The 25,220-nt window shown below is 38.0% G+C and overlaps 1 protein-coding gene across 1 annotated transcript in view; it reads left to right on the forward strand.

The window, feature by feature from the left end:
- PHACTR1 (phosphatase and actin regulator 1) overlaps window positions 1–25,220 on the forward strand; it is a 558,362-nt gene that overhangs the window by 33,705 nt on the left and 499,437 nt on the right. The window contains exon 2 of the mRNA XM_021696829.2: window positions 7,669–7,815. Coding sequence (XP_021552504.1) covers window positions 7,669–7,815 — 147 coding nt within the window. The remainder of the gene's footprint in view (window positions 1–7,668; window positions 7,816–25,220) is intronic.

The raw sequence follows: 25,220 nt of genomic DNA on the forward strand, positions 1-25,220 counted from the left end.
TACTTATCTAGTTGCTTATCCAATTATTACCAGTTTTATCCACTTATCTATTTATTATTAGGACTCATGAATACCCATTATTAATAATTTTCATTCATTAGTGGACTTAATTATTTTTTATTCTCACATTGTTCCAGATTTGGCCAATGCAACCCCCTTCAGGCTGGCTCCTGCAAGGGGGACAATGCAACCCCCTTCAAGTTGTTTAATTTGGAAGAATGCTGCCTTGTTTCTGGCATAACAAGAAGCCTACTCTCATCATTCTTTTGTTATTCCTTATATGCATTTCCAATCTAGTTATTTGTTGTTGTTTTTAATGCAGCACAGAATGCTGGGAATAGAATACTTAAAAGATCATGGTTATAAAAGACAGATATGATGATAGCCTAAAACTAAGGCTGAGACAGAAAAAAAAAAATCCTACAGAATTTTGGGGCAGTGGAATGTTGATAATCACAAAAATGGCCCAAGTCATTAGGAAACTATTTAATCAGATCAAATTAAATTGTTCTTAATAGTGTGGTTTTGTAAATATTTGGTACTTAAATGCAATGGTTATCATATTTATTTGTGCATATTAATAACCTGGAAGATTCTTTTAACTTAAAAAAGAGCTTGTGCATTTATTTTTAAATTGATAATAATAGTTGGTATCAAATAACTATAATACTCCACATACCATAATATTCTCCAGGATATATTTGTTTATTTAATAATATAAATGTTTTATTTCTAAATGGCAGCTAGCAAATTTTTATTAAAGTAAGCACAATTCCGTGAACTGAAAGCTTTCTAAAATTTATTTTTTAGTGGTATATAATATATAGTGATGTACACAAATATAAAATGTATAACTTAATGAACTTTTTACAAAAGTAATTACTTTTTCTAAAACATATAATCACCACTCAAGTCAAGATAAAGGTTCCTTTGTGACCCTTCCAAGACATTATCTTTCTAATTAACCACCTATCACTGTATATTAGCTTTATTTATTTTTCTTGCCCTTCACATAAATGGAATATACAAATATTCATATAATGTATAGATCTGGCTTCTTTTGTTCAACATTATGCCTAAGAGATTCATCTATCTTGTTGCTTATAGTGATAGTTTGTTCTTTTCCATTTTCATGAAGTGTAACGCTGCAATGAAGATATTACAATCATTTTTGTATATTTTGTTTTGATGGCCATTGGGTTGTTTCCAGTTTGGGGCCATTATGGAAACACCTGCTATGGACATGCATGTCCATGTCATAGGGTATTTGTGTTTTTACTATATTTATGTATACTTTGTAAATGGTTTTCCAGAGTGGTTTTACAAGCTTACATTCCCACCAGCTTTCAGAAGAGCTCCAATTCTTCCACATCCTTACCAAAACTTGGCATTGAATGACTTTAAAGTTTTAGCCAGATTGGCAGATGTGTAATGATATGTCACTGAGGTTTTTATTTGAATTTACCTTTAAGTAATGATTCTAAGCATCTTTTCTTACGCTTATTGAACATTTGGATTTTCTTGTGTGTGAAGTGCCTTTTCAAGTCTTTCGCCCATTTTTTAAAAAAATATTGAGTTGTGTTGTCTGTCTTTTCATTATTGTTTTAGAGGATCTTTATATATTCTGATTACAAGTCCTTTGTCATATACAAATCTGAAAGTATCTTCTCCCACTCTGTGGCTTGCCTTTCCACTCTCCTAATGATGTCTTTTCTTTATTTTTTAAAGATTTTATTTATTTATTTATTTATTTAAGAGGGAAAGAGAGAGCACGAATGGGGGGAGGAGCACAGAACAGGGAGCCCAGTGGGGTGGGGCTCCATCCCAGGACCCTGGGATCATGACCCAAGCCAAAGGCAGATGCTTAACTGACTGAGCCACCCAGGTACCCCTAAGATTTATTTTTAAAGTAATCTCCACACTCAATGTGGGGCTTGAACTTATAATCCTGAGATCTCAAGATCAAGAGTAGCATGCTCCACCTTCTGAACCAGCCAGGCACCCCTGTCTTTTCTTTATTTAAGAACACTGCATGTAGTTTATTTTTACTAAGTTGTTGAATATATGAGCATAAAGATGTTTGTAGTATTCTCATAATATCTTTTTAATAGATAGAGGATCTATAGTGATTACCCCTGTTTGATTTCTGATATTGGTAATTTGTATGCTCTCTATTTTTATCTTTGTTATGCTTGCTAGAAGTTAACCAATTTTATCAATTTTTTTTGAAGAATGAGCTTTTTGTTTCATTTACTTTTTTATTGTTTCCATGTTTTTAACTGCAGTGACTTCTGATCTTATCTTTATTAGTTCCTTCCTTCTACTTACTTTAGATTTATTTTCCTCTTCTTTTTCTAAGTTCTTGAGGTAGGATTATTGATTTGAGAATTTCCTCTTCTCTCACAGGACATTTAGTGCTATAATTTCCCCTATCAGCACTGTTTCAGATGCATCCCACATATTTTGGTATGTTACATTTTTAGTTTTGTCTTGTGATGAACAAAAGTTCTTAATGTTAGTAGCATCAACATGTCTGTTTATTCTTTTATTGTTAGTGCTTTTCATGTCCTGTTTAAAATCTTTGCTTAGGTCATAAAATATACTTCTATGAAAAAATTTTCTTCTGGAAACTTTATTGTTTACCTTTCACACTTAGGTCCATGATCCATTTGGAATTGAATTTGTGTATGGTGTGAGATAGGGATCAAGATTTGTTTTCCACCATATGAATATCTAAGTGATCAAGCACCATTTATTGAAAAGTCCATCTTTCCCTCACAGTACTACAGTGGGACTCTTGTCATAATCAGGTGACTGTTTATATATGGGTCTGTTTTTAAATTCTCTGTTCTCTTCCATTTGTCTAATTATCTTACTTTGTTTTTGAATTCTATACCTTTATAGTAATTCTTGGTATCTTCTACTGTAAATCCTCCAGCTATTTTCTTATTTGTCATGATAAGGTTAGTCTTATCCCTTTGCATTTTCATATGAATTTTAGAATCAGCTTGTCAATTAAAAAAAAAATCTTGAATTTTAACTGGAATTTCATTGAATCTATAGACCAGTTTGAAGAGACTGATGCCTTTCCATAGTGTGTCTTTTAATCCATGAGCATGAGAATGGTTTAGTCATCCCTCCTCATTTATTTAGGTCTTCTTAATTTCTTTCAGGAATGTTTTGTAGTTTTTCATGTAGAGGTCCTGCTCATCTTTTGTGAGATTTATTCATAAGTATTTGATGGTTATGATACTATTGTAAATGGTTCTTTTAAAATTATATTTTCTAATTTTGTCAGTATGTTGAAACAAAATTGATGTTTTATGCTGCTATTGTATCAGTGATGTTGTCAAATTCACTCATTATTTCTAATAGTCTGGATTCTTATAGATTCTATATGTACACTATCATGACATATATGACTAATCACAATTTTATTCTTGTTTTCCAATCATTATATCTTTCTAATTTCTTTTCTTTTACTTAAATCACTACATTGACCAAGACTTCCAGTATAATGTTGACTACAGGTGGTGAGAATGGACAAAGTTAGGAGCCTTTTGAAAACCTAGGTACCCAGTTCTCATCCCCTCAAAATTCAGCAGGTCCAGGTTGGGGGTCTTGAAAATCTACATTTTAACAAGTATTCTAAGTGATATCAATGTAAGGGTGTCCTAGAAACACACTTTGAGTAATATTTTTAAAGCTTCACTCACCTGAAGAGTTTTCTTGATTAGGATGGATTATTGCTCTCTTCTTTCTTCCTTCTCTTCCCACCTTCATCTTCTTCCATGCTAGTGATAGATGTATAAAATATTACTTTTTTGAGCACTCTATTTTGCTGCTTCTCTTTCTCTGTCTCTAGGTCTGGATATAACATGCATGTATGGGTCTTCAGGGTTAAAATGTTGACTGGCTTTAGAAAAGAAAAAAATCCTCATCCTGAGTCAGCAGTCCTACTCAAAAAGAAGAAATCTTTTTTAAAAAGTATATTCAAAAGTTGTTGAGATCACAGTTGAATTCAGTTCTTTCTATATACACACCCACACCCACACATGCACACATACAAACAATCATAGGGGTGTTGCCACATGATGGAAACAGTATGAGGGGAAAAAAACAGATTCTAAAGGATACACAGTTGTATAAAATAAAACTTGAATAATATGAAATCACTTGAGAGAAATATGGATACCATGTGGTTTCCTAAATATGGTTAGTTCCAAATCAAAGGAACAATATATTTTCTTAGATTAAGAGACAAAATATGCCATGGATATTCATGGAAGGAAGAAGAGAGAGAAAAATAGCTGCAAATATCATAGAGTATTAGAGCTGGGCGGGGCCTTTAAGATCATGTTAGCTGACCCTGCCATTTTTATAGCTGACATGACAGAGATCCAACCTGGTAGAGTGAGTGACTGCCCAGTGTTACTTGGTAAAGTAGTAGTGGTAGTACTGGGCGCAGCACCCAGCATCCCAGATTCCACCCCAGAGCTTCTTGCCTGATGTCACTCAGATGGTTTATGATAAGAGATCACATATATGAACAGAATCCCAGAGAATAAAGAATGCGGATATATCAGAACAAACCCACAGAAGTGAGTCCTTCATGCAGGATGAGAGGGAGCTACATGAAATGGGATCAATTTTGTGAACAAATTGTAAGATGTGAGAAAGGAGGCAAAGTGAAAAGGAAATGGGAAAAACTAGTGAGACAAAGAAAACAGTAAATTAGGGAAGTCAAAAAATGGAAGATAATATAAATAAAAACACAATAAATTAATTCAAGAACATGTAGACAGATGTAGTATTTTTCTGTCATTTTTGTCAAAAATGTATCTATCTAGAATTGTTTCAATAATAAAATGTCCATAATGAAATTGTATGAAAGTACATTTAGACGCCTTTAAAGAAAATTACACCTAAAGTAATGGCAAAGTTAAGTTCTTAATCTTCTAAAATGCTGAAGGAAGAAGATCTAGAAATCCAAAGATGTACTTCTCTATATCAAGAACCATTAAATGTAAAATCAAAGAAACACAGGGAAAGCTAGGGCTAGGTGTTTCTTCAAAGGACTCTACTGGGTTTTGTTTTTAAGACATGGTTGAAGAATGAAAATACAACAGGGTGGAGAATCCCAAATATTTTGAACAATCAAGTGGTACTGCCTTAATTCAAAGAGAGGTAGAGTTTTTACAGTATTCAGAATTGTTGGACTCAATTTCCTTACTTTTGCACTTCCTTATGAGCCTGAACCTAAATGTTACAATCATAATATTTGTTTGCAACCTGACTAGCCATGTAAAAGCATTAACCTTCATGGTTCATTTGATGAGCCAAAGACTTCTGTTTTACCTCCTGGGAGAGGAGGCATCCATTTTTAATCAATGTTTAACAGAGATAAACGGGACATAATCATGAGACAAAAGTCATAGAAAAGTGAATTTTAAGTGTGGCTAGTCAACCAAATACATATACTTAGCAAACTAATATACTGGTTAAGGACACAGGATTTAAAATCAAGCAGACATAGGTTTGGTCCCCAGTTCACTCCTTACTATTCATTACTTATGTAACAACTCCTTCTTTCGCTTCTCTCCTCCCCCCCCCCCTTCTCCTCCCTTCTTCTGTTAAAATATATCTATTGAGCATTTACTATGTACTGGGTTCATGCCATAGACTAGTGGGACAGTTATCTGACATTGCTGAGGGAGGACATGGAAAGTTTATAGGGAAGAAGTTTGTGGTGTGTGACACAAGCAAAAGTGTAGATGCAGAAGTAAGCCAGGCTGGGACAAATCTGAGCAGACTGGAAGCAAATAATGGGGGGTGCGTTTGGAAAAACATGTTAAAGTCAGGTTGTGAAAGGCTCTGCATGCCAGCATAAGCAATTTCAAATTAACTATGCAGATAATTGGCAAACAATTAGAAACTGAACGATTTGGAAGGAAGTCTAGTACAGAAAGCCAAAGGAGGAGACTATTTCAAGAATAGTTTACTATGTACTTCAGAGCAGACAAAAAAGAAATGGATTTAACTGTTAAAAGGATATGATGACCATTAAAATAACTTTGGGTGGTGGGGATAGAAACCAGTGGTGGGGATGAAAGAGGGGACTGAGGGTGAAGACATGGAGCCTGTGGGGCAAGAGTTCCACGGGAAGCTTTAGCAGAATGGGAAGGAAATAGTCTGGTAGAGATTGAGAAAGCAGTGAGGCCAAGGGCAGCTATATTTTTCCTAAGATGAAGAGTTACTAGCTATGTGTGAAGTAAAAAGACCCATGTGGAGAGCCTGAAGATTCTAGGGTGCAAGAGTTTGAACTGACAGCTGAAGTGCAGAGGGAAGTCTTGCAGAGCTGGGGCAGCACTTCTTCCTCTGAGATTGAAGGGTATGACTTGACACTGAGATCTTTTTTGTAGCAGGGAGGGAATCAAGGCAACGTTTATCTGTGTACTCCAGGTGAGCTCTTATTAGAGAGTGGCAACATCAGGCTACAAAAAGACCAAGTGACTGAGGCTGTAGAAAGACAAACATCAAAGAGTTTAGCCCATCAATAGATTCAGTAGGAGCATCAAACCATTCTGATTCACACTCCAGAAACCTTTCTACTTCCTTCTGTGCTGTGTAATGTGGGAAGGTTGCAGTGCAAACATTCAAAGAAATGTAAAGCGCCCTTGATCTTCACCTCAATGGCACAGGGTTATAGAGACTACAGGTCCAATGCAAAGATCATTATTTGTCCCCGAAGTCACCAAATAAAGAGAAAGTTAAAGGTTAAAATGAATGGATATTTATGTAGACATAAACACATCCTAGAAGTTAGTGATTGTAGAAGAGGGTCACTCAATTCTGTGTGAATATGTCTAGTCTACATTCAAAGCATCAACTCTGAACACTTTATTGCCGAACTCCTCCCAAACTTGTATATACTTTTCTTCTACCCTCCACCTCCAGGGTTCAAGGGGGCAGGTAAGACAGCTTCTGAGGATTGCAGATCTGGTTGCATCTTTATTTGAGAGCCGGGTTGGGAAAGAGGGAGCGAAGGGGTACCCTGTGTGCAGAGCCCTCCTCAGTGACCACCGGGGGCTTGCACTCCAGCAATAATAATTCCACGCAAGGAAAGCTGAAGTTTTTACATCTGGCCAGGCATCCTCAGTCTAGAGAATCCTGTGGGCTAAGGAGACCCTAGTGTGCACTTGAAGAGCAGAGTAAGTGCGTTTGGCGGGAGAGGGCACAGTGCTGACTGGGCATCTTTGCTTTGGAGTCTTCCCTTTCGCATCAGCCTATCTGTGCCAACACCTGAAAACTGGGGCTGCGGGCAGGAGGCGGGGTGTCAATCGGGAACACTGACCCATTGGCCCTGTGGCTGCACGAGGAGTTAGGGGAGCCCTGGGCGCAAGCCTGGGATAGCCTGATCTCTGCTCCAGTCCACAAATCCTTAACGGATTTTCTTTCTCTCCCTTCACCCTTTTCTCTCCTTTGCTCTCTTTCTTTCTCTCTCCCTCTTTTTTTTCCTTTTTCCCCTCTTTTCCCCCTCCCTCCCCGTCCCCTTCCCTTCCTCTCCCATCCCCCTTTCCCCTCCCCCTCCCCGTGTCTGAGCCTCTTCCTTTCCCCTCCTCCCCTTTTCCGCCTCCCTCTCTCTCTCCATCTCCTTTTCCCTCTCAGCTCGCCGGGCGACCCTGCTCCTGCCTCCCACATTAATGGCGGCATCTTCGGAGGATGATATAGACCGGCGGCCCATCAGAAGAGTCCGCTCCAAGAGCGACACGCCGTACCTCGCCGAAGCCAGGATCTCCTTCAACCTAGGGGCAGGTAAGGACGACCCTCTCGCCTTGCTCTCTCCCCCACCCCGCTTCCTCGTCTCCCTTCCCTCCTCGCCGGCTGGCTCAGCCCCCTGCCCCTCCTTGGGTGTCCCCCTCCCGGCAGTGCCCTCCCTTCCGCCCCTCTTTCTACCCAGCCGGGCGCCGGGCTCGCTCGCTCGCTCTTTGTGTCGCCGGTATTCGGAGGGGTGTGTATGTGTGTGTGTGTGTGTGTGTGTGTGTGTGTGTTGCGGAGGTGGGGGAGGGTAGTGCGTGGAGCCCTACATCCGCCCAGGAGTCACACGCGGGCTTTCCCCTTCCATGAGGAGAAGAAAGTGTTGTCAGTGGTAACAATGATCTTAGGAATCACCAAGAGCTGGATCGGGATGCGAGTGCACTGGCTGTGGGCGGAGGGTCTGGCAAGGCTCTGCTGGTGAGGTTTGCTGGCAGGGCTACTACAGGGTGGAACTTGTTGGTGACATTCAGACTGGTGATTTTGCTGGGTTGATACCACTGCTGCGGGTGTGGGCTGGGGAGAGAGTGGGGGGTTGACAGCTAGGAACAGGACCTTATGCTTTCACCAAGCAGTTGGAGAGCAACCCTAGGGAAGATGATAATAATAACACGGTCCATAGGATACATGTTAGGTGATTTGATTTTGTCACTGGTACTGGTGCCCAAATTGGCCCAGATGGAATTAAGTGAAAAGGACAACTGAGGTAAAGGAAGGAGGGAGGTGGGAGGGAGGAGGATAGAGAGGGAGGGAAGAAGGGATGGAGGGAGGGAAGGAAGAAGAAGGGGCAATAGAAAGGACTGAAGGATTCAGAAAATCAGACTGCTTCAGTTGAGACCTCTCAGGGTACCTGATAAGAGGCACCCAATGTCTGCTGTCCCCTCTGCTGCAGCTGCTCCAGATTCACAGGCCGAGCTCACCCTCTGTTACTAGTAGATGGTCACTATCACTGGGAGGAAGTTGTTCGCCACTAACTTCATAGTGCTGCCTTTTCTGAATGCCTCCTAAGCTCCCCAGCTTGTGTTTCTTCCTTTCTAGAGTCCCTTAGTATTCTAGCAATTCCAGTGCAAAAAGAGTGAGGGCATTTTTCTGAAGACCCTCCCTCAAAATAGGTTTGAAACGAGTTAATACCTTTCTCTTTAGAAAACTAAATCCCTGGAAATGGAAAAGAATCAAAGTATGTGTGTGCATGTGTTGGAGCAAAGAGGACCTTCAAATGATAAGTATTGCATACACTATTGAGAAGTTTGGACAAAAGAGAAAACTTTGAGTAGAGAAACAAGATGTGGTGGCCACGTACCCGTATCTTCACAACTGGAAGAATGGCAATGGAAAGTACCAAAGTGGCCAAGGTCCTTGGAGTGCTATTTTCCTGTCTTGGTGATTTGGGGTTTTGATCATATGTTCCTTGTCACTCCTAAAATGTTTTCCTCTGGATTTAGGGCTAGGGAAATGAGGTCTTTATCGGGGGAAGCTTTGGCCATTTTTGTGGCATGCTGTAGTAGCCTATGGTCTCATTATGGAACTCTTAATCCTTCACTTGTATGTTCCAGATTCAGGGTGTGGTTGTGAGGAGTCTTCAAAAGGACTGAGAAGAGTTTCTTTTATGACTGAGATTGTTTTCTCACTAAGTGATATTAGAAATTGTACCACTGACCCCTTTGCTACCACACTCTGGTATATTCCTTAATGTCTTTGGCTTAGCACAGGAGAAAAAGGGCTAGAGTGGGTTAATAAAGGTTGTTTACCTTGTTTTACTTTTACAACAAAACAATAACATAAAACACTAAAAGGGAGCTCCAAGTTTCAGCCACTCCTGAGTTGGGTTGAGCCATTTTGCCACCAGATTAAATCCAGTGACTTGCAATCTTTTATTCTGGTTGAATTACTCTGGAGGCCAATTAAAAGATTGGACTTTTCAGACAAGACTTGTCTGCCTTTAATATGGAAATAAACAAGCCCAACAAGCTTCCAGTCCCTTCTATATGTCCCTTAGAATCCCCCTAAAAGCAAAATCAAGAAAGACACCAGCAAGAAAGAGAAATACCATCCAGAGGATGTTGGAAAGAAGGGAGGGCGACTGCAGTGGGCTGTGTTCTGCGGTTAGGGGAGCTGTCCTCTCTCTGTGGTGCTGAAGCGAAGGACTGTGTGACAGAGACATGACTGTAAGTGGGGGAGGGGTGCCCAGTCCCTCCAAATGATGGAATCCCAGGGAAAACACAGAAGATCTAGCCACCGAAAACTTTTCTATCCCTGCCCACCTACATTTACCGCCTGTTTACTACGCCTCACGCCTACTACTCCACTGCTCACATCAGGCAGTTCTGCTCTAATTTTGTGCAGGCTGCTCACTCTTGGCGCTTTGTTTATTTTCCAGCTGGTTTCTGGTTGCTTTCCTGACATAGTAAGATCTACTCGCAGATGTGCCTTTCCCCCGCGTTTAAAAGTAATTGTAACCCCTGGTTTAAAAAGCAAACAGCCTTGTTTATCTCCTTGAGCAGCAAGTTGTAATTAAGCTATTAGTGTCGTTATCAGCATTACTGAACAGAGGAGCCTGCACACTTTGGATAAATTACATAATTTGGGCATAGAGAGAATTTTGTTTGTCTCTTAACAATAATTTATAAACAATTAAGCAAGGAAGCTTTAATCTGCCCTTTATTCCCACTCCTCTTCTACCCTCAAATAGTCACTTACTGTTTATTCTTTCCAGAGAAATTCTTTATTGGTTTAAACTATTTATGTTTAATATTTGCTTTCTCACACCCACTCATTATATATAAGTCCATGTTTAATATTTTAGAGGTTTAGTAATGCTTCATGGAATAAATATATATATATTCATTTTATTTGGATATCACAAAATCATTTTGGGTACCAACTCCCTTAAACTAATCTATATAGTTGCCAAATAAAGTGAACTGGGCATTTTGAATACTAATTAAATACTTAAGCATCCTTTCAACTACATCTTGTCCCTGAGGGCACTTAATATCATTTCAGAAATAACTCCACAGCTTGAGTGAAGGATATCCTCCTTCACCTACAGTCCCAAGTCAGTCAAAGAATAGCACCAAAATGTGGGTCTTAAATCACTTTATGAAGATGCAAATTTCAAGTTTCAGCCTAAACTGAGTATAGAACAGAAATTTTCTGAACCATGACTTCCATTTTTTCTAAAAGAGCCCCTTTTGTAGGTTTTTAACTTCTCTTCAGCACTTAGTATATTATGCTAATATTGATAATGATTGTTTACTGAAGATAGTATAAATGTTAGAGAAAATTAAGCCAAGGTATTTGCTGAAACTTACCCAGACACATCAGACCTCATTTAAAACATTGGAAGAGGTTTTTTTTCCTGAGAAATTAAAATGTGTTATAAGGACATAGTGTAACAGAAGAATATGTTCACACTATTAGTAGCAAGTGTTTCTAATTGTGTTCTCACTTAGTAATGAACATCACTGACATTTAGCTTGTGAGAACTTACCCTGCCTTATGAGGTCATTCATTCACTGCATTGAAGTAAATGCATTGAAGAGTTGCTGCTCATCTGGTGGATGTTTTCCTATAAGCTAGTGTGTTTTATTTATCTTTATACTGAGAGCACATAGAAGAGTATTTGATACATAGAAGTTGCTGAAACTGAAAAGTTCTCTGCAATTACACACTGAGTGAATGGAGGTATTATGGTAAATAGGAGATTTAAGCACATCAAAAATTTCTTAGAGGATGTCAAAAGAAGGAAGGCTAGTTACCCTGATGATTTAGGATTGTTTAAAACCCAAAACCAATATTGAGCCACGACTGAAAACAGTAAGTACTTCTCTAATCATAAGGAAGTTTAACCTTTGTTGACATTTCAGAATTGCTTTCGCATGGAGTAGATTTTAAGTTAATAGCATGGTCAACTTCAGAATACCTATCCTCCTTGGGAGGTCAAGATCTGTTTTAGTTTCGATGTCACCCAAGAATAGCTGTTTCTGACTTCTACTGGTCTTCTCCATTCTTTTAGGCACAGAGGATAATGGCAGTCAAAATTGGCTTGTTCTGGCTACCTGTAAGAATGGCTGGGTCAGCCAGATTAAGTTATAAACTGGGTCTCAGGAGATCTCTTTCCTGCCTTTCTTGAGGAGGAAAACTTTATCTCTTAGCTAAATTATGAAAACCTATGATACTGAGAAGTGACAGCCCAGAATGTGCCATTATCACTTAGCAAAGAGAACTGTCCCTAGGCAAAATTGTAAATATTTTCATACTCACCCAAGATTGTTTCACCAATCTGAAGGTCTTGATAAGCATCTTCCTTCACTCTTTCACTGAAGAATGCCAATGTCTCCCTCATAATATATTTTTTTACTGATTTCAAATTGAAGGCAGATCATATGGGTCTAGCTTTTATTTGGTGGGCCCAAAATCTCCTTGAAAGTATTGCTTCTAAAAGAAAGAAAGAAAGAAAAAAGAAAGAAAGAAAAAGGAGAGAAAATACTGCTTTTCACATTCAGTAGCCACAATCCAAATGGATGGCCATGTAGTTGACTAGAAGCCTCTATTATGGGACTCTCTGAGGGTCTGTTGTTAAAGCTAACCAATCTGGTAATCTCATTATGTAATGCATTCAGATGGTACTGATGAAACCGCTCCAGGCAATATAAATAATATAAACAAGGTTAAGAAAAGTAAATAATTAACAATATGAGAAAATGGGAAGCCCTTTGCTATTAATATTTAACATGGCTGCTTACCATGTCATCGTTTCAACAACAATCCATATGTTTATGAGACAACTCAAGTACAAAATCTGTGTCACATGGTAAATTTTCTTGGGATCTTTGGTCTAGGCATTATTAATTTTTTTTAACATCTAAGTATTATATTTACTATTATCTTATCACCAAATGATAAGTTACTTGTTTAATTTGTCTATAAGGATATATATATTTTGATTTTATGGTAGACCATGGAGGTGTGTTTTATATGAAAAGTATGAATCAAGAGTCAGAAAAACTTGACTTTAATGCATCTCTGCTTCTAAGAGCATGGGCAAGTCATTTAATTTTTCTAGGCTTGATTCATTCAGCCCTAAGATGAGGGATTTAGATTTTAAGACCTCTAAAGTCTCATCCAACCTAAAAATTTCCTATGAATAACTGGTACTTCTAACTCTAGCTGTACTACTGGATATACACTATACCACTGATTTTTATATGCCATCTTATTTATGGTATAGAACATATAGTAGAATAGCATAATTATAGCAATAATTAAAATATTTGATTACAGCTAAGTTGTGAAAATATGTTTAATTGAAAGAATTGATAAATATTAACAATCAATATTAATTCTTATTAATAATGTGCTAGAAGGCACATTTACAAGCATCATCTTAATTAAAATGTTTTAAGTTTGAATATTCAGGGATTAGAGTCTTTAACACAGTTGATGCTTTGTAAATATTTGTTTTATGATTGAATAAGGTATTGGAGAAATCATAGCAATAAACGGAAAGTGAGAAAACTAAATATTAACCCAGTCTCCCAATTGGCATTTTAAGTTTCTTAGCCTCTCCTCTTTTATAATTAAAATAAATGGGGTATATAAGATCTATATTTTCCCCTTATCCTTTTAAATTACCAGGGAAGGTAAATATACCCCTTTGGAATTCAGATAGCATAACCCTAACTTCTAGACACTAACTGTAAAACTTGGTCATGGATTACAAAGAATTTTTTTTCTTTTTCTTCCCAGGCATATATGGTAATAGGAGCAAATAAATTTTTGGTTAGAATAGGTGCAAAACAATATATTCCATGCATATATTTTAATACCAAGCAAAAATATTTTAATATTACACATGGAGTTACTCCTTGATGAATTCAACTTCAATTCGTGATTACTTATTGTACAAGCAGGTATTAGGACACAAGTGGAAACAGAAGATAGTTTGTAGAGCTATTTTTCTCCTTGACTTGATAAGGTGAAAAAGGGGACATGTACTATACCCAGTGTATTATGTCATGTAAACAAAAGAGGCCCTGAAAGAACTATTAATAGAGATAATATGTTCCTCATTGTATGATACAAGAATTCTAGCATTTTTTCCCCTTTGTTTCATCTCTGTCCCCACCTACTTCGGTAGGTGATAAAGTGGATGTGATTTCAGGAGGAAAAAAAGTGGGCCATGTTGACATCTTAATTGCTTTAATTTATAAGTCTTTTATATAATGTAAGATAGTTAAATAAAAGACAAAATCAATTTTATGGCCTTATTGAATGATGATGGATTGGCATGACTTTCTACACAGGTTATCGAAGGACAACAGGACAAATAACACTACTAGTTATTTAACATTTATGAAGGCAAGTGTTGTGTAAAAGTCTGTAGCTTTCCTATTGATCTTTTCTACCACATCTGTATAGCCTAAACTAACAATTCAGGAGCAGAATCTTTGAATAATAAACACTTGGGCTGTAATTATAGTCATGAAGATTCAAAGTATGTCTTGGTTTTGAAACTATACTGAACTTTATTAATATGATGGTTTGCCATTTATAGACATAGAGAACCCATTATTTCTGGATCTCTATAAAACATATGATAGCAAGTTGGTTTAATACTCAATCATGGTGTAAAGAAGAGTATAGAAAGAGCTTCATTATGCTTGAATTTATCCCTATTCCATTTGGGCCCCGTGCTTTGTGGGGGAAGTGAAGAAGGTTAAGAAGAAATAATAATATAATAATATTTCTTCATTCAACAAATATTGAGAAGTCAAATATGTATTAGACCATGTTTTAGACACTTGGGAAACATTAGTGATCAAAACAAACAACATCTAACCCTCATAAATTTTAACTTCTAAAAGTGGGTTATGGACAATAAACAATATAATATTTACATACATTGTATGGTATTTTATAAGTTAAGTGTTAGGGCAAAAACAAATAAAGCAAGCTAAGAGTATAAGGCACCTGGAGGCAAAGAAAGGGGTGGATTGCAGGATAGGTGACATTGAGAAGGGGGAACGAGAATGAAGTTCTCCAAAGTAGGTGAGAGAATGAGCAAAGCCAGTATGGGTAGAGGACAGGGCAAGAGAGAGCTTAGGGAATGCAAATGGAAAGGCTCTGTATCTTCAGTGGTCCTGGTATGTTCAAGACCCGGCAAGGAGCCCAGGGTGGCTGGAGAGGAAATTCGTGAGGGAACAAGGACCAGATTACACAAGATCTGGTGGGCCACTGCCAGGCTTTGACTCTCCTCTTTGAGAAATATGGGACGGTGCAGGGATTTAAGCATAAGAGTAACACGATCTGAGATTTTAAAAAGGATCGCTGGGGCTGCTGTTGTATGAGCAGACGATGGTGAGACAATGAGGAAGCAGGTAAGCTGGTTTGGATGCTATTACAGCAACCCAGAGAAATAGTGGTGGCTCACAACGAGGTCCAGCAGCAACAGTGAGACGTGGTCAGATTCTGTATGTATTTCAAGGGATAGCCGACAAGCTTTCATGATGGATTCAGAGAAGGAAAGACCAAGAAGTCCCTCAAAGGTTTGGCCTGAGCAACTGCAGGATAAAAGGGCCATTTCGGAGCATGGGGGAATGGTCAGAAGTTCAAATGCAGACAGGTCAAATGTGAGACGCCTACTAGACATCCCAGTGGAGGTATCAGATGGGCGTTAGACGAGCCTGAGGCTAAAAATGAGGTCTGGCTCGGAAATGAATATATAAGTTGTCTGCATACACAGAGTGTTCACTAACATCTACTGTGCCAAGGGCTTTATTAGCATTTGCTCATTTATATCTAATAATGACCCTAGGAGATTGGCATGATTATTACAATCCTTATTTTATCCACTTAGAAACTAAGTGACAAAGAGGTTAAATAACTTAGCAGTGGTGATATAGATGATTAGGGGAATAAGGTGAAGAATTGGAATTTGGATCATCTTTTATATGACTCCAAACCCATATTCTTAATGGCCATGACTTCTTAAAAGAGAGCAAGCTTATGTCAGCTTTGCCATAGGTCACATTTTAAGTTGAACATAGCTAAGGGAAACAAGAAGAGAGAGAACTAAAAATGCATCCTAGCTCAGTATTTTAAAAAATATTTGGCTAGGACTCACTAAGAAATGCACTTTAGGGGTGCCTAGGTGGCACAGTAGGTTAAGCAGCCAACTCTTGGTTTCAGCTCAGGTCGTGATCTTGGGGTCGTGATGTCGAGCCCCATGTCAGGCTCTGTGCTGAGTGTGGAGCCTGCTTGAGATCCTCTCTCACCTTCTCCCTGTGCCCGTTCCCGCTTGAGCTCTCTCTCTAAAAAAAAAAAAAAGAAGAAAGGAAAAAAAAAAGAAATGCACTTTATACACCTCACTTACACACATGCATATTTATAACTGGAATAAAATATTTCTCAAAATACCTTAATAGGTGCAAATATACTCTGATGTTTTCTATGTTATCCTGTCCCATCCCTTCCCATATCTTTCCATTCTAACATAGGCTAGTTATAAAAATGTTAGTTACAACCCATCTAAATGATTTTACAACCTACAGTCTAAAAAAACACTACTTTATTGGTAGTTTATCAGGTGTTATTTCTGAACTCAGAAACAGTATTTGCAAGGAAATCCCCCAAAGAATGTGGTAAATTCATTTTCTTAACTGGACATGAATCAAGGTAAGAAAGAAAAACCCCAGAGTCAGGGCCAACTTAGCTTTTGGGTAGAGTAGGCACAGAGCCCAGGCTCACAATACTTTTCAAGGCCCACAGAAATGTTTTAATTTCTTGTAAAATCAAGAGAAAAAATGAATATAACCCAGCCTAGTTTATATTTGTCTTTATACCAACATAGTAAGTAATAAAATATAGTTTTTACTTTTTTTTTTTTTGTGGTGGTGAAAGGGGCTTTTAAAGGTAAAAATGCCTAGGAGCCACGGAAATCACAACGCAGCCCTGCAGAGTGCAAAGAGGAGAAGTGAGCAGACTCCTTTCTTTTTCAAGGTAGTCTAGTGGTTATGCGGATATACTCTTGAAACTGGACTTATTTGGTTCAAATCCCCACTTTGTCACTTACTAGCCATCTGACCTTGGGCAAGACATTTAACCTCTCTTGTCTTCATTTTCTCACCTATAAAATGGAATTAATAATGGGGACCATCTTGGAGGGTTTTTTGGGTTTGGTTTTGTTTTGTTTTGTTTTTTGAAGAGCAGATAATTTTACTAAATGTGAAAAGCTTAGAATAATGCCTGGCATATAGTGAATATTCATTACACAAAGTGGAGAGCAAGCTTCATTAGATTTCTGTGTTTTGTATCGTCCTTGTTCAATTCTTCCAAGATACTACAAAACAGAAAAGAATGGAAAGAATGAAAAAAAAAAAGAAAAAAGGAAGATGTTTTTCTAGTCACCACATCTTATAAGACCAAATGAGCTACAAATTCAGGAACTTCCATATAAGGAACAAATTTTCTTAGCTAAATTTTACCTCTATTCAGTGCTTCTTGTCTGGAGTACTGAGTGAATATGACAGGTCCAAAATGAGAAAGGAAGTCACCCTCAGACTCTTAAAGTTAAGTAAATTCACATTTCATAGTCTATACTCTGACTGTAGTTGAATGGATCAACTTTGAAATATCTTTTGTAAATGGCCACTTGGAAATGACTATGCTATTACAATAACTACTAGGCTTTCCAGTGATCCACTGAACATGGAGGAGGTGTCTTGTGGGAAGGGGAAAAAAAAAGAGCAGAGAAAGGGATATTGGGAGAAGAAAAGAGGAAGGCAAAGAGGGAGGGAGAAAAGAGAGAGAACACAACTTTTCAGTTTGAGAACTCATCCATGTAGGCCAGGTGAACGGCAAAAAATCTCAGAATCTTAGCTTTTGAGAACTAGGAGGAGCATCTTCTCTTTCCTGACTCATGGGCACAAGTTTTCTGTGACAGGTTTGGAGACTTGCTGATCCCAAAATCTGAGTCTGCTGCTGAAGGGCTGAATCATCTCTGAATCTTTGAAACCTGTAACATGGGGATAACACTCTCTGCCTGATTTTTGTTGTTACTTTAAGGACCAAACGTGAAAATGCTTTACCAAGAGCCAAGTACTATACAAAGGCAAGAAACAGATGTGGTCTGGGTGAATGGGACAGCTTTAGATGTCTAGCTCTGGCACAAATAAGACATGGGAATGAAAGTGTGAAAAACAGACTAATTCTACCTAAAATGTTGCCTTTGCCATAGCCAAAAATTCAACACAGCTTAGTAGCTCAGAAAGACTGAATATAGCATCTACTGATTTATAAATGTAGGTGACCTTTGCGCCTCCACTCTCAACTCTCATCATGGAATGACGTGTGGCTGCCATAGGATATTATTATCAATCCATAAGACACAAAGTGCTTGAATTTTTACAAGTGTTTGTCATTTTGAAACTAAAAGTAACTATACTGCACTCTAGAACCACCGGCCATGTGGGGCATCAGTCCAACTTGGCCATAGGCAGGCACTCAGCCAAATAACCAAGTGCACTCTTCTTTCCCAACCTCCCCTCCCATTTTCTTCACGCTCTACTCCTTCCCCCTACTGAATGCCCTGATTATTTGTTTTGACCTTAAACAACACACCCAAAGCTTTCAAGGCCAGATCTTCATTTCTGAGAGGAAGAGCCTCAAAGTCTAGGGCTGTCCATTACCTCCCACTAAAACCATAGAATTATACGGTTCGCACAGCTGTGAAGCCAGCTGCCCTGCGTTCCCTCCAGATCTCCCACTATGCTGCCTTCCAGCCACATCTTTGCTGTATCTGGTCATGACACTGGCTATTATCAGCTAGGAAGCAACTATTTCAGTAAGAAAAGTGACTTCCTCCAGCAGTTTTGGCAAGGGACTCAGAGCCACCTCACATGTAAGGCAACTTCTTAGTTCTAGAAACAATTTCTCCATTTCCTCCCCACTTTCTGAAGCAACCAGACAGCATAGTCAGTGCGCCCTTGGTTTGCTGTTTAGTTGATTTGAAAATTCTGCTTTGTCTTTCAAAGTCTATTCATATGTTTGCACCTAGAGTACAGGTAATATTCTTTCTGGTATCTTAAGAACATTGGTATTTCTAGAAAAAAAAAATTTGCGTGTATTTTTCATGTCCCCCAAGATCTGAGTCAAACCATGTCATCTTGTCTGATGGAATAGCAACCACATATGTGGACGTGTGTGTTAAGTCGAAGACCAGCTAGAACCATCCATAAAAATAATACCAGGTCAACCCAAAGTAAGCTCAAATTAGCCTTAAACTCACTTCATTGGCCTCTCTTTTACAGCTCATATAATATGATCTGTATGAACAATTTCTGCTGTGAAGTTACCTCATAAAGAAATATATCATCTACAGTCCTTTCATAAACCCAATTATAGGAACAATTCAGGAGAGTTACAGCTACCAGGATCTGCATTTTATCTCCTCCCTGATTCCACTTATTAAGAACACTGAAGTGGAAATACTGAGGTGGAAAGGAAACAATGACTGAATTTAGCCAACACAGAAAAGACTGGTATAGTCACTCAATCGGGCATTACTTCAGTTCTTTTATTGCCATGTTGTCAGCTTCATTTATTATAGATGATTTGTCCAGAGAAAAGCTATCAGCAGGTCCTTTGTACACAAATATGAATATATTTTCTTTTTTAAAATATATTGTCAATGTCTCGTTGACTTATTTTTTTTAAGATTATTTGTTTGAGAAAGAAAGAGAGCACATGCGCAAGTGAGGGGAGGGGCAGAGGGATAGAATCTTTAAGCAGACTCCCCGCTGAGCACAGAGCCCATATGGAGACCTGGGCTTGGATCCCAAGACCCCTGAGATCATGACATGTGCCAAAACCAAGAGTCCGTCGCTTAACTGACTGAGCCACCCAGGAGCCCCTCTCACTGACTTATTTACACAAAATTGGGTATGTTTCATTCAAAAGTATTAGCACTATTTAATTTAAATCTCATCACCATAGTACTTGGATAACTAAGATCTTTGGTGGCAAGTGGCAGAGAGAAATAGAAGAGTAGTAATTAATAAGACATCATTAATAATTGATAAAATATATTATTGAGACCAAAAAAAGTCCAATTGTGAAAGATGTGTTTCCTTTTAATCTTATAACATGGCTCAGACCAGGAGGTATTCATATTAAATTTGTTGTTCTACACAGAACTGAAATGGTGATACTGGTTTTGGAAGGAAATCACGTAGGTTATCATAAAAAGGCATAGAAAGGAACCAAGTAAAGAAGTGGATGTTAATCAAATTAAAGCTTTTCTACAGCCAAGATTCATCATTCAGATCTGGAAGAAAATGAGAAGCATCTTATGGCTATTTGTACATTGATTCAAATATTTGATGCATTCACTGCAACCGGGCACATAGACTCAGCAACACTGGTGTATATTAAAGTGGATGTAATTTTCTTTCCAGTTGCTGATTCTCAGAGGACTTTATTCTCTGTCAATCTCTACAAACCTCAAATATGGTCCAATAACCACAATGAATCTTGAGTGCGTTTTAGTGTCTTTTCTAAATTATAACTGGTTTCATCTCTCTCGTGATTGCTCTTCGGTGACCCTAAAAAAAAGAATTGTGTTATTTGTGTGGGTTCATAAAAATATAATTTTTTCCATAAGTTCTCAGTTTCCATAAATCTGTTGCTGAGGTTCACTGATTTTCCTCCCCTGAGGCGGAGAACAGTTTCAAGCCTTAAGTCCACCTAATTTCTCCCATTACATTCCCAGCTCTGCCTAGTGTAAGGACCAAATGCCTTACTGTGGTGAAGGTCTAGAGGCTGTACCGTTGGAAGCAGATCAGGGAGGCAGGGTGGCAAGTAAAAAGTAGAGCTCTAGTCTTCCTAGGGATAAACTGTCAAGAGGGCCCACTGACTTGTAATATAAGATCATTCATAGAAGGAGAAAAATGTTTGGAGATTATTGATTCACATGCGAGCTTTGGTTAGGTAAAGTTGTCGTGTGACTCTTGGACTGTTCTTGAAGTATTGCATATAAAGGGAGAAGCACAGATATGTCAGACAGACCTGAGTATGAATTCTGACTCTGTTGGGCGAGTTTATTATCTTTATGAATGTCTGATTGCTTACCTATAAAATGGGCATATTCATTTCCCAGGGTCGTGAGAATGACTTTAAGGGGGAATATAAAGTACCTGGCATAGTAGGTGCACAATAAACACCTTTCAAACCATTCAACCAAGAAGCATGTTCAGTTTAGTTTAGTAACATAAAAATCTCGATATTGTATCACAGTGACAATTATTAGATTAGCCAAAGTCCCCTTATAAAATCTGGACAAAATTTTCAGAAAATAACGGATGACTTGTTTATTGTGATTTATTTCATTAAATATCCATATAACAAATACTCACCAAAGGCCTGCTACGTGCTTGACGTGGATTTAACAGTTTCTTCAACAAGTAAATCCATCAGTAGGAATATCAACATCCATCAGATTCCAAGCTTTTTGAGGGAAGGGACCATGTCTGCCTTATTCACCCCTGAATCCTCAGTGTCTAGCGTAGAGCATGGCCCATAGAGGTGCTCAAAAAGTGCTTGCAGTGCAAAGAGATGTTATCATGGCAATGGACACGTTGCTCTCAGTCCATTTTTATACCAAACTTGTTGGATTTCTTCAGTTTTTTTTTTTTTAAAGGACTTCATTTTTTTTTATTTTTATGTTTTTATTGAGATGTAATTGACATACAACATTGAGTAAATTGATAGTCTACACATGTTGATGAAAGGACTTTATTTTTTAAGATCAGTTTTAGGTTAATAGCAAAATGGAAAGGAAAGTACAGAGACTTTCCCTCTACTCCCTGCTCCCACACATGGAGATCCTCTCCCACAATCACATCCCCCACAAGTGTGGGACATTTGTCACAATTGATGAACCTACACTGACATGTCACTATCACCTAGGTTTCACTCTTGGTTGTACTTTCTGTGGGTTAGTCAAATGTATACTGGCATGGATCCATCATTATAGTGTCATACAGAGTATTTTCACTGCCCTAAAAATCCTCTGTGATCTGCTTATTCATCTCTCTTCCTATCCCCCATCTTTGGCATCCACTGACCTTTTTACTGTCCTTATTGTTTTGCCTTTCCCAGAATGTCATAAAATTGAAATTGTACTATTTGTAACCTTTCATATTGGTTTCTTTCATATACATTTAAGGTGGTATGCATGTAAGATTTTTCCATGTCTTTTCATGGCCTGATGGTTCATTTCTTTTTATCAATGAATAGCATTTCATTGTCTGGATGGATCACAGTTTATTTATCCATTCACCTCCTACTGAAGGACATCTTGATTGCTTCCAAGTTTTGGCAATTATGAATAAAGCTGCTATAAACATCCATGTGCAGGTTTTTGTGTGGACATAAGTTTTCAACTCTTTTGGGTAAATACCAAGGAGCACAATAGTTGGATCATATGGTAAGAGTATGTTGCGTTTTGTAAGAAATCGCCAAACTGTTTTCAAAAGTGGCCATACCATTTTCCATTCCCACCAGCAATGAATGAGAGTTCCTTTTCTTCACTTTTTAGTAACATCTGTAGACATCTTCATACATCTGGTCCTTGTTTCTTTCTGACAATTTCCATAAGCAGGAGCTTTAGAGCAAGGAGACATTTAACCTCTCAGAGTGGTCTACAAGCTAGGCAGGACTCTCAGTATTGCTGTGAGGCCTATTCAGTCCCCTCTCTGGGAGAGTCCAGAGATAAGATATTCTCTAGATTTTGAGTCTGGGTCCTAAAAAACATGAAAAGAAAGGGTTATGTTGGTTTTCATTCTTAGTTCATTATAGTTGCAATAACACTAGCAAAGAAACCATTAACTTTTCTTCATCAATACTCAGTTCATGGTTTCATCCCAAGTGATTCCCTAGACATGAAGGAAGTTTGAAAGTGCAGTTTTGGCAAAGGAGATTAGCTGTTACTTCTAGAGATTGCAACTAGGGATACCCTTGATTTTGCCCATTTTGAAAATGCCGAAGTAGAAATGAAGCAGGTAAAACCAAACGTAATCTGTTTCTCCTCATTGACCTGGCAAGTTTTTTTGTTTGTTTGTTTGTTTGTTTTGCTTTTTGAGCTGAACTGTAGGAACTGACATCATTGTGAAAAGATCATGGGAGTCTGCTGTTTAATATATCTCTGAAAACTATAGCTAAATTTTATAAAATAAACCACACTGAACTAGAAATAACATGCCTCTGTGTTGGACACCATCCTACATCTCTAAGTCCTTAGAGTATAAACTTGGACTCAATGGAACTTTTTTTAATTCTAATATAATACTCAGTTCTGCCTTAAAATTCAGGGTGGGAAAATTATTAAAATATTTAAAGAACTGAGGTTAGAGAAAGCTTAGAGATTACCTGTTCCAGTTAACCCATCTTACAAATGAGGAAATTGTGTCCTAGAGAACCCCATGGTCCCCAAGAAGAGAAAAAAGAAAGGGAAAAAGAAAGTCTTCAGAATCTAGACATTCAAAAGCAGCTCAGTTCCAGGGTATCCTGGCCACAAGTACATAGAGGTTCTTATGAGCCAACAAAGCACATCTCTGCCCAACTCCACGGTCAGTGATATTATATCAGTGGCTTGAAATCAGCCATAGAGTGAGTATTTACACATGAAAATCAGCAAACACCACTATAAATCAGAACATTTTTTTGAGAGCTGGCACATCACAGCTCAGTTCACAGAGTTGAGCCTGGTATTTAATAGACATACTCTGAGCACCATCTAAATATTCGTAAGTGGTTTAAGCATGTCTTATTAGATGCTAAAAATATCAAAGGAAAAGTATCAGAGTGGTTTCACTTGACCAATTTAATTTGACAACTTAACATTCTCATGTTTATTTACTTCAAAGGATCTAGGAACGTGTTGATAGATAAAATTACTTTATTATTGCTTTACTGGTATTTTAATATGGCAAAATCAATATGGCTAAGGTGCAAGATATAAGCATGTCTGTTGAAAATATGCTTTCATCTTTAGAATAGACATAAAAATGTGTGATACAACTTAACAATTTTTCATAGAAAATGTTTTATCATCTTACATTGTATTTTGGACACTTAGGAAGATGAAAGTGGATTTCTTTCTGCAGTCCATTCAATAATAAGATCAGGGTTGGCCAGCGTTCCAACATATAATGCAGCATTTCCACATTTCCCAACTAATGCTACTATAATACATTAACTCTATTTGTAATCCAGCTTCAATCAAATAGATGGTGAGTCAATTGCAATAACCCCATACCAGCCTTGCCAACTGGAAAGATGCATCTTGAAGCAAGAAGTCAACCTCCATTTAGAATTATTCTGGCCTATCTGTCCTTAGAACAATTGCTAACCTACATCAGAGTGAAAAAAGTCATTACATTACAAAGAGAGTCTTTTAAAATTATATTTCAGTTTCTGCAAGTCACATGTGTTTTTCAAGCAGTGAAGAGAAAGTTTTTTTTGTTGTTTTCTGAGTAGTTGTTAACTTGTAGTAAATGCAGCAGTAGATGAAATCAGGGTCCCAGGGGGGCACATGACTTGCTGGAGGGAATTTGAACAACCTTGTCTATGCTCTTCTTTCCTTTTAAAATGTGGCTCAATGACAATCATAAAGGAGTGCATGTGCATTCACTAAGAAACCAAATTAGAACTTTGCATTTATGCATGAGGGCAGTTTAGGGTAATAAATGAGAATATCTTCTCTCTTGGTGTGTTTTAAAGATTTCCAGGTCATTTCTGGGCATTCTGACATATAGAAAACGTGTAAAGGGATTCAGAATGAGAGGTCATTGATTGAGAAAATAGCCTAAGGATGGAGAATTCTAGGAAAAATGATAAGACAAACTTCAAATGCATTAATAAATCCTGTTTCAATTACTTTAACATCCTAGCTAAATAACATGAATCAAGCAGAAAATGTTATTGTATGTGGCCTAAATATTATCACATAATTGGGCTTGGCATTTTCCTTTGATGTAGAGAGTGACACCTGGTGCATTGGGACAGTAGATTTGTCAGTTGGGAAGTGGAATTACCTGATTTTGACGAGTTTGATGTGACTCGGTACAACAGCATCTCTTTCTGTAGGAACAGTTACTTAGAATGCTATCAAACCTTTTTTAGGGAACAGATCCTGGGAAGAACAATTACTCCATCAAACCCCCATTAGGCAAAAGATCCTGAGAAAAGAATGGATTTTACCTCCTTAAGGTCTTGGTAGGATGAATTAGTATAGAGGGCCAAAAATTTTCTTTTCATTTACTTTCTCTTTTTGAGAAAAGAATGAGTTCCAATCTTGGTTTGGGTTGGGGTCTGTGGGTTAGACCAGGGGCCATGGGATCCTGCCC

This window comes from Neomonachus schauinslandi, chromosome 8 (assembly GCF_002201575.2).
Source record: "Neomonachus schauinslandi chromosome 8, ASM220157v2, whole genome shotgun sequence".
NCBI classification, from domain to species: domain Eukaryota; kingdom Metazoa; phylum Chordata; class Mammalia; order Carnivora; family Phocidae; genus Neomonachus; species Neomonachus schauinslandi.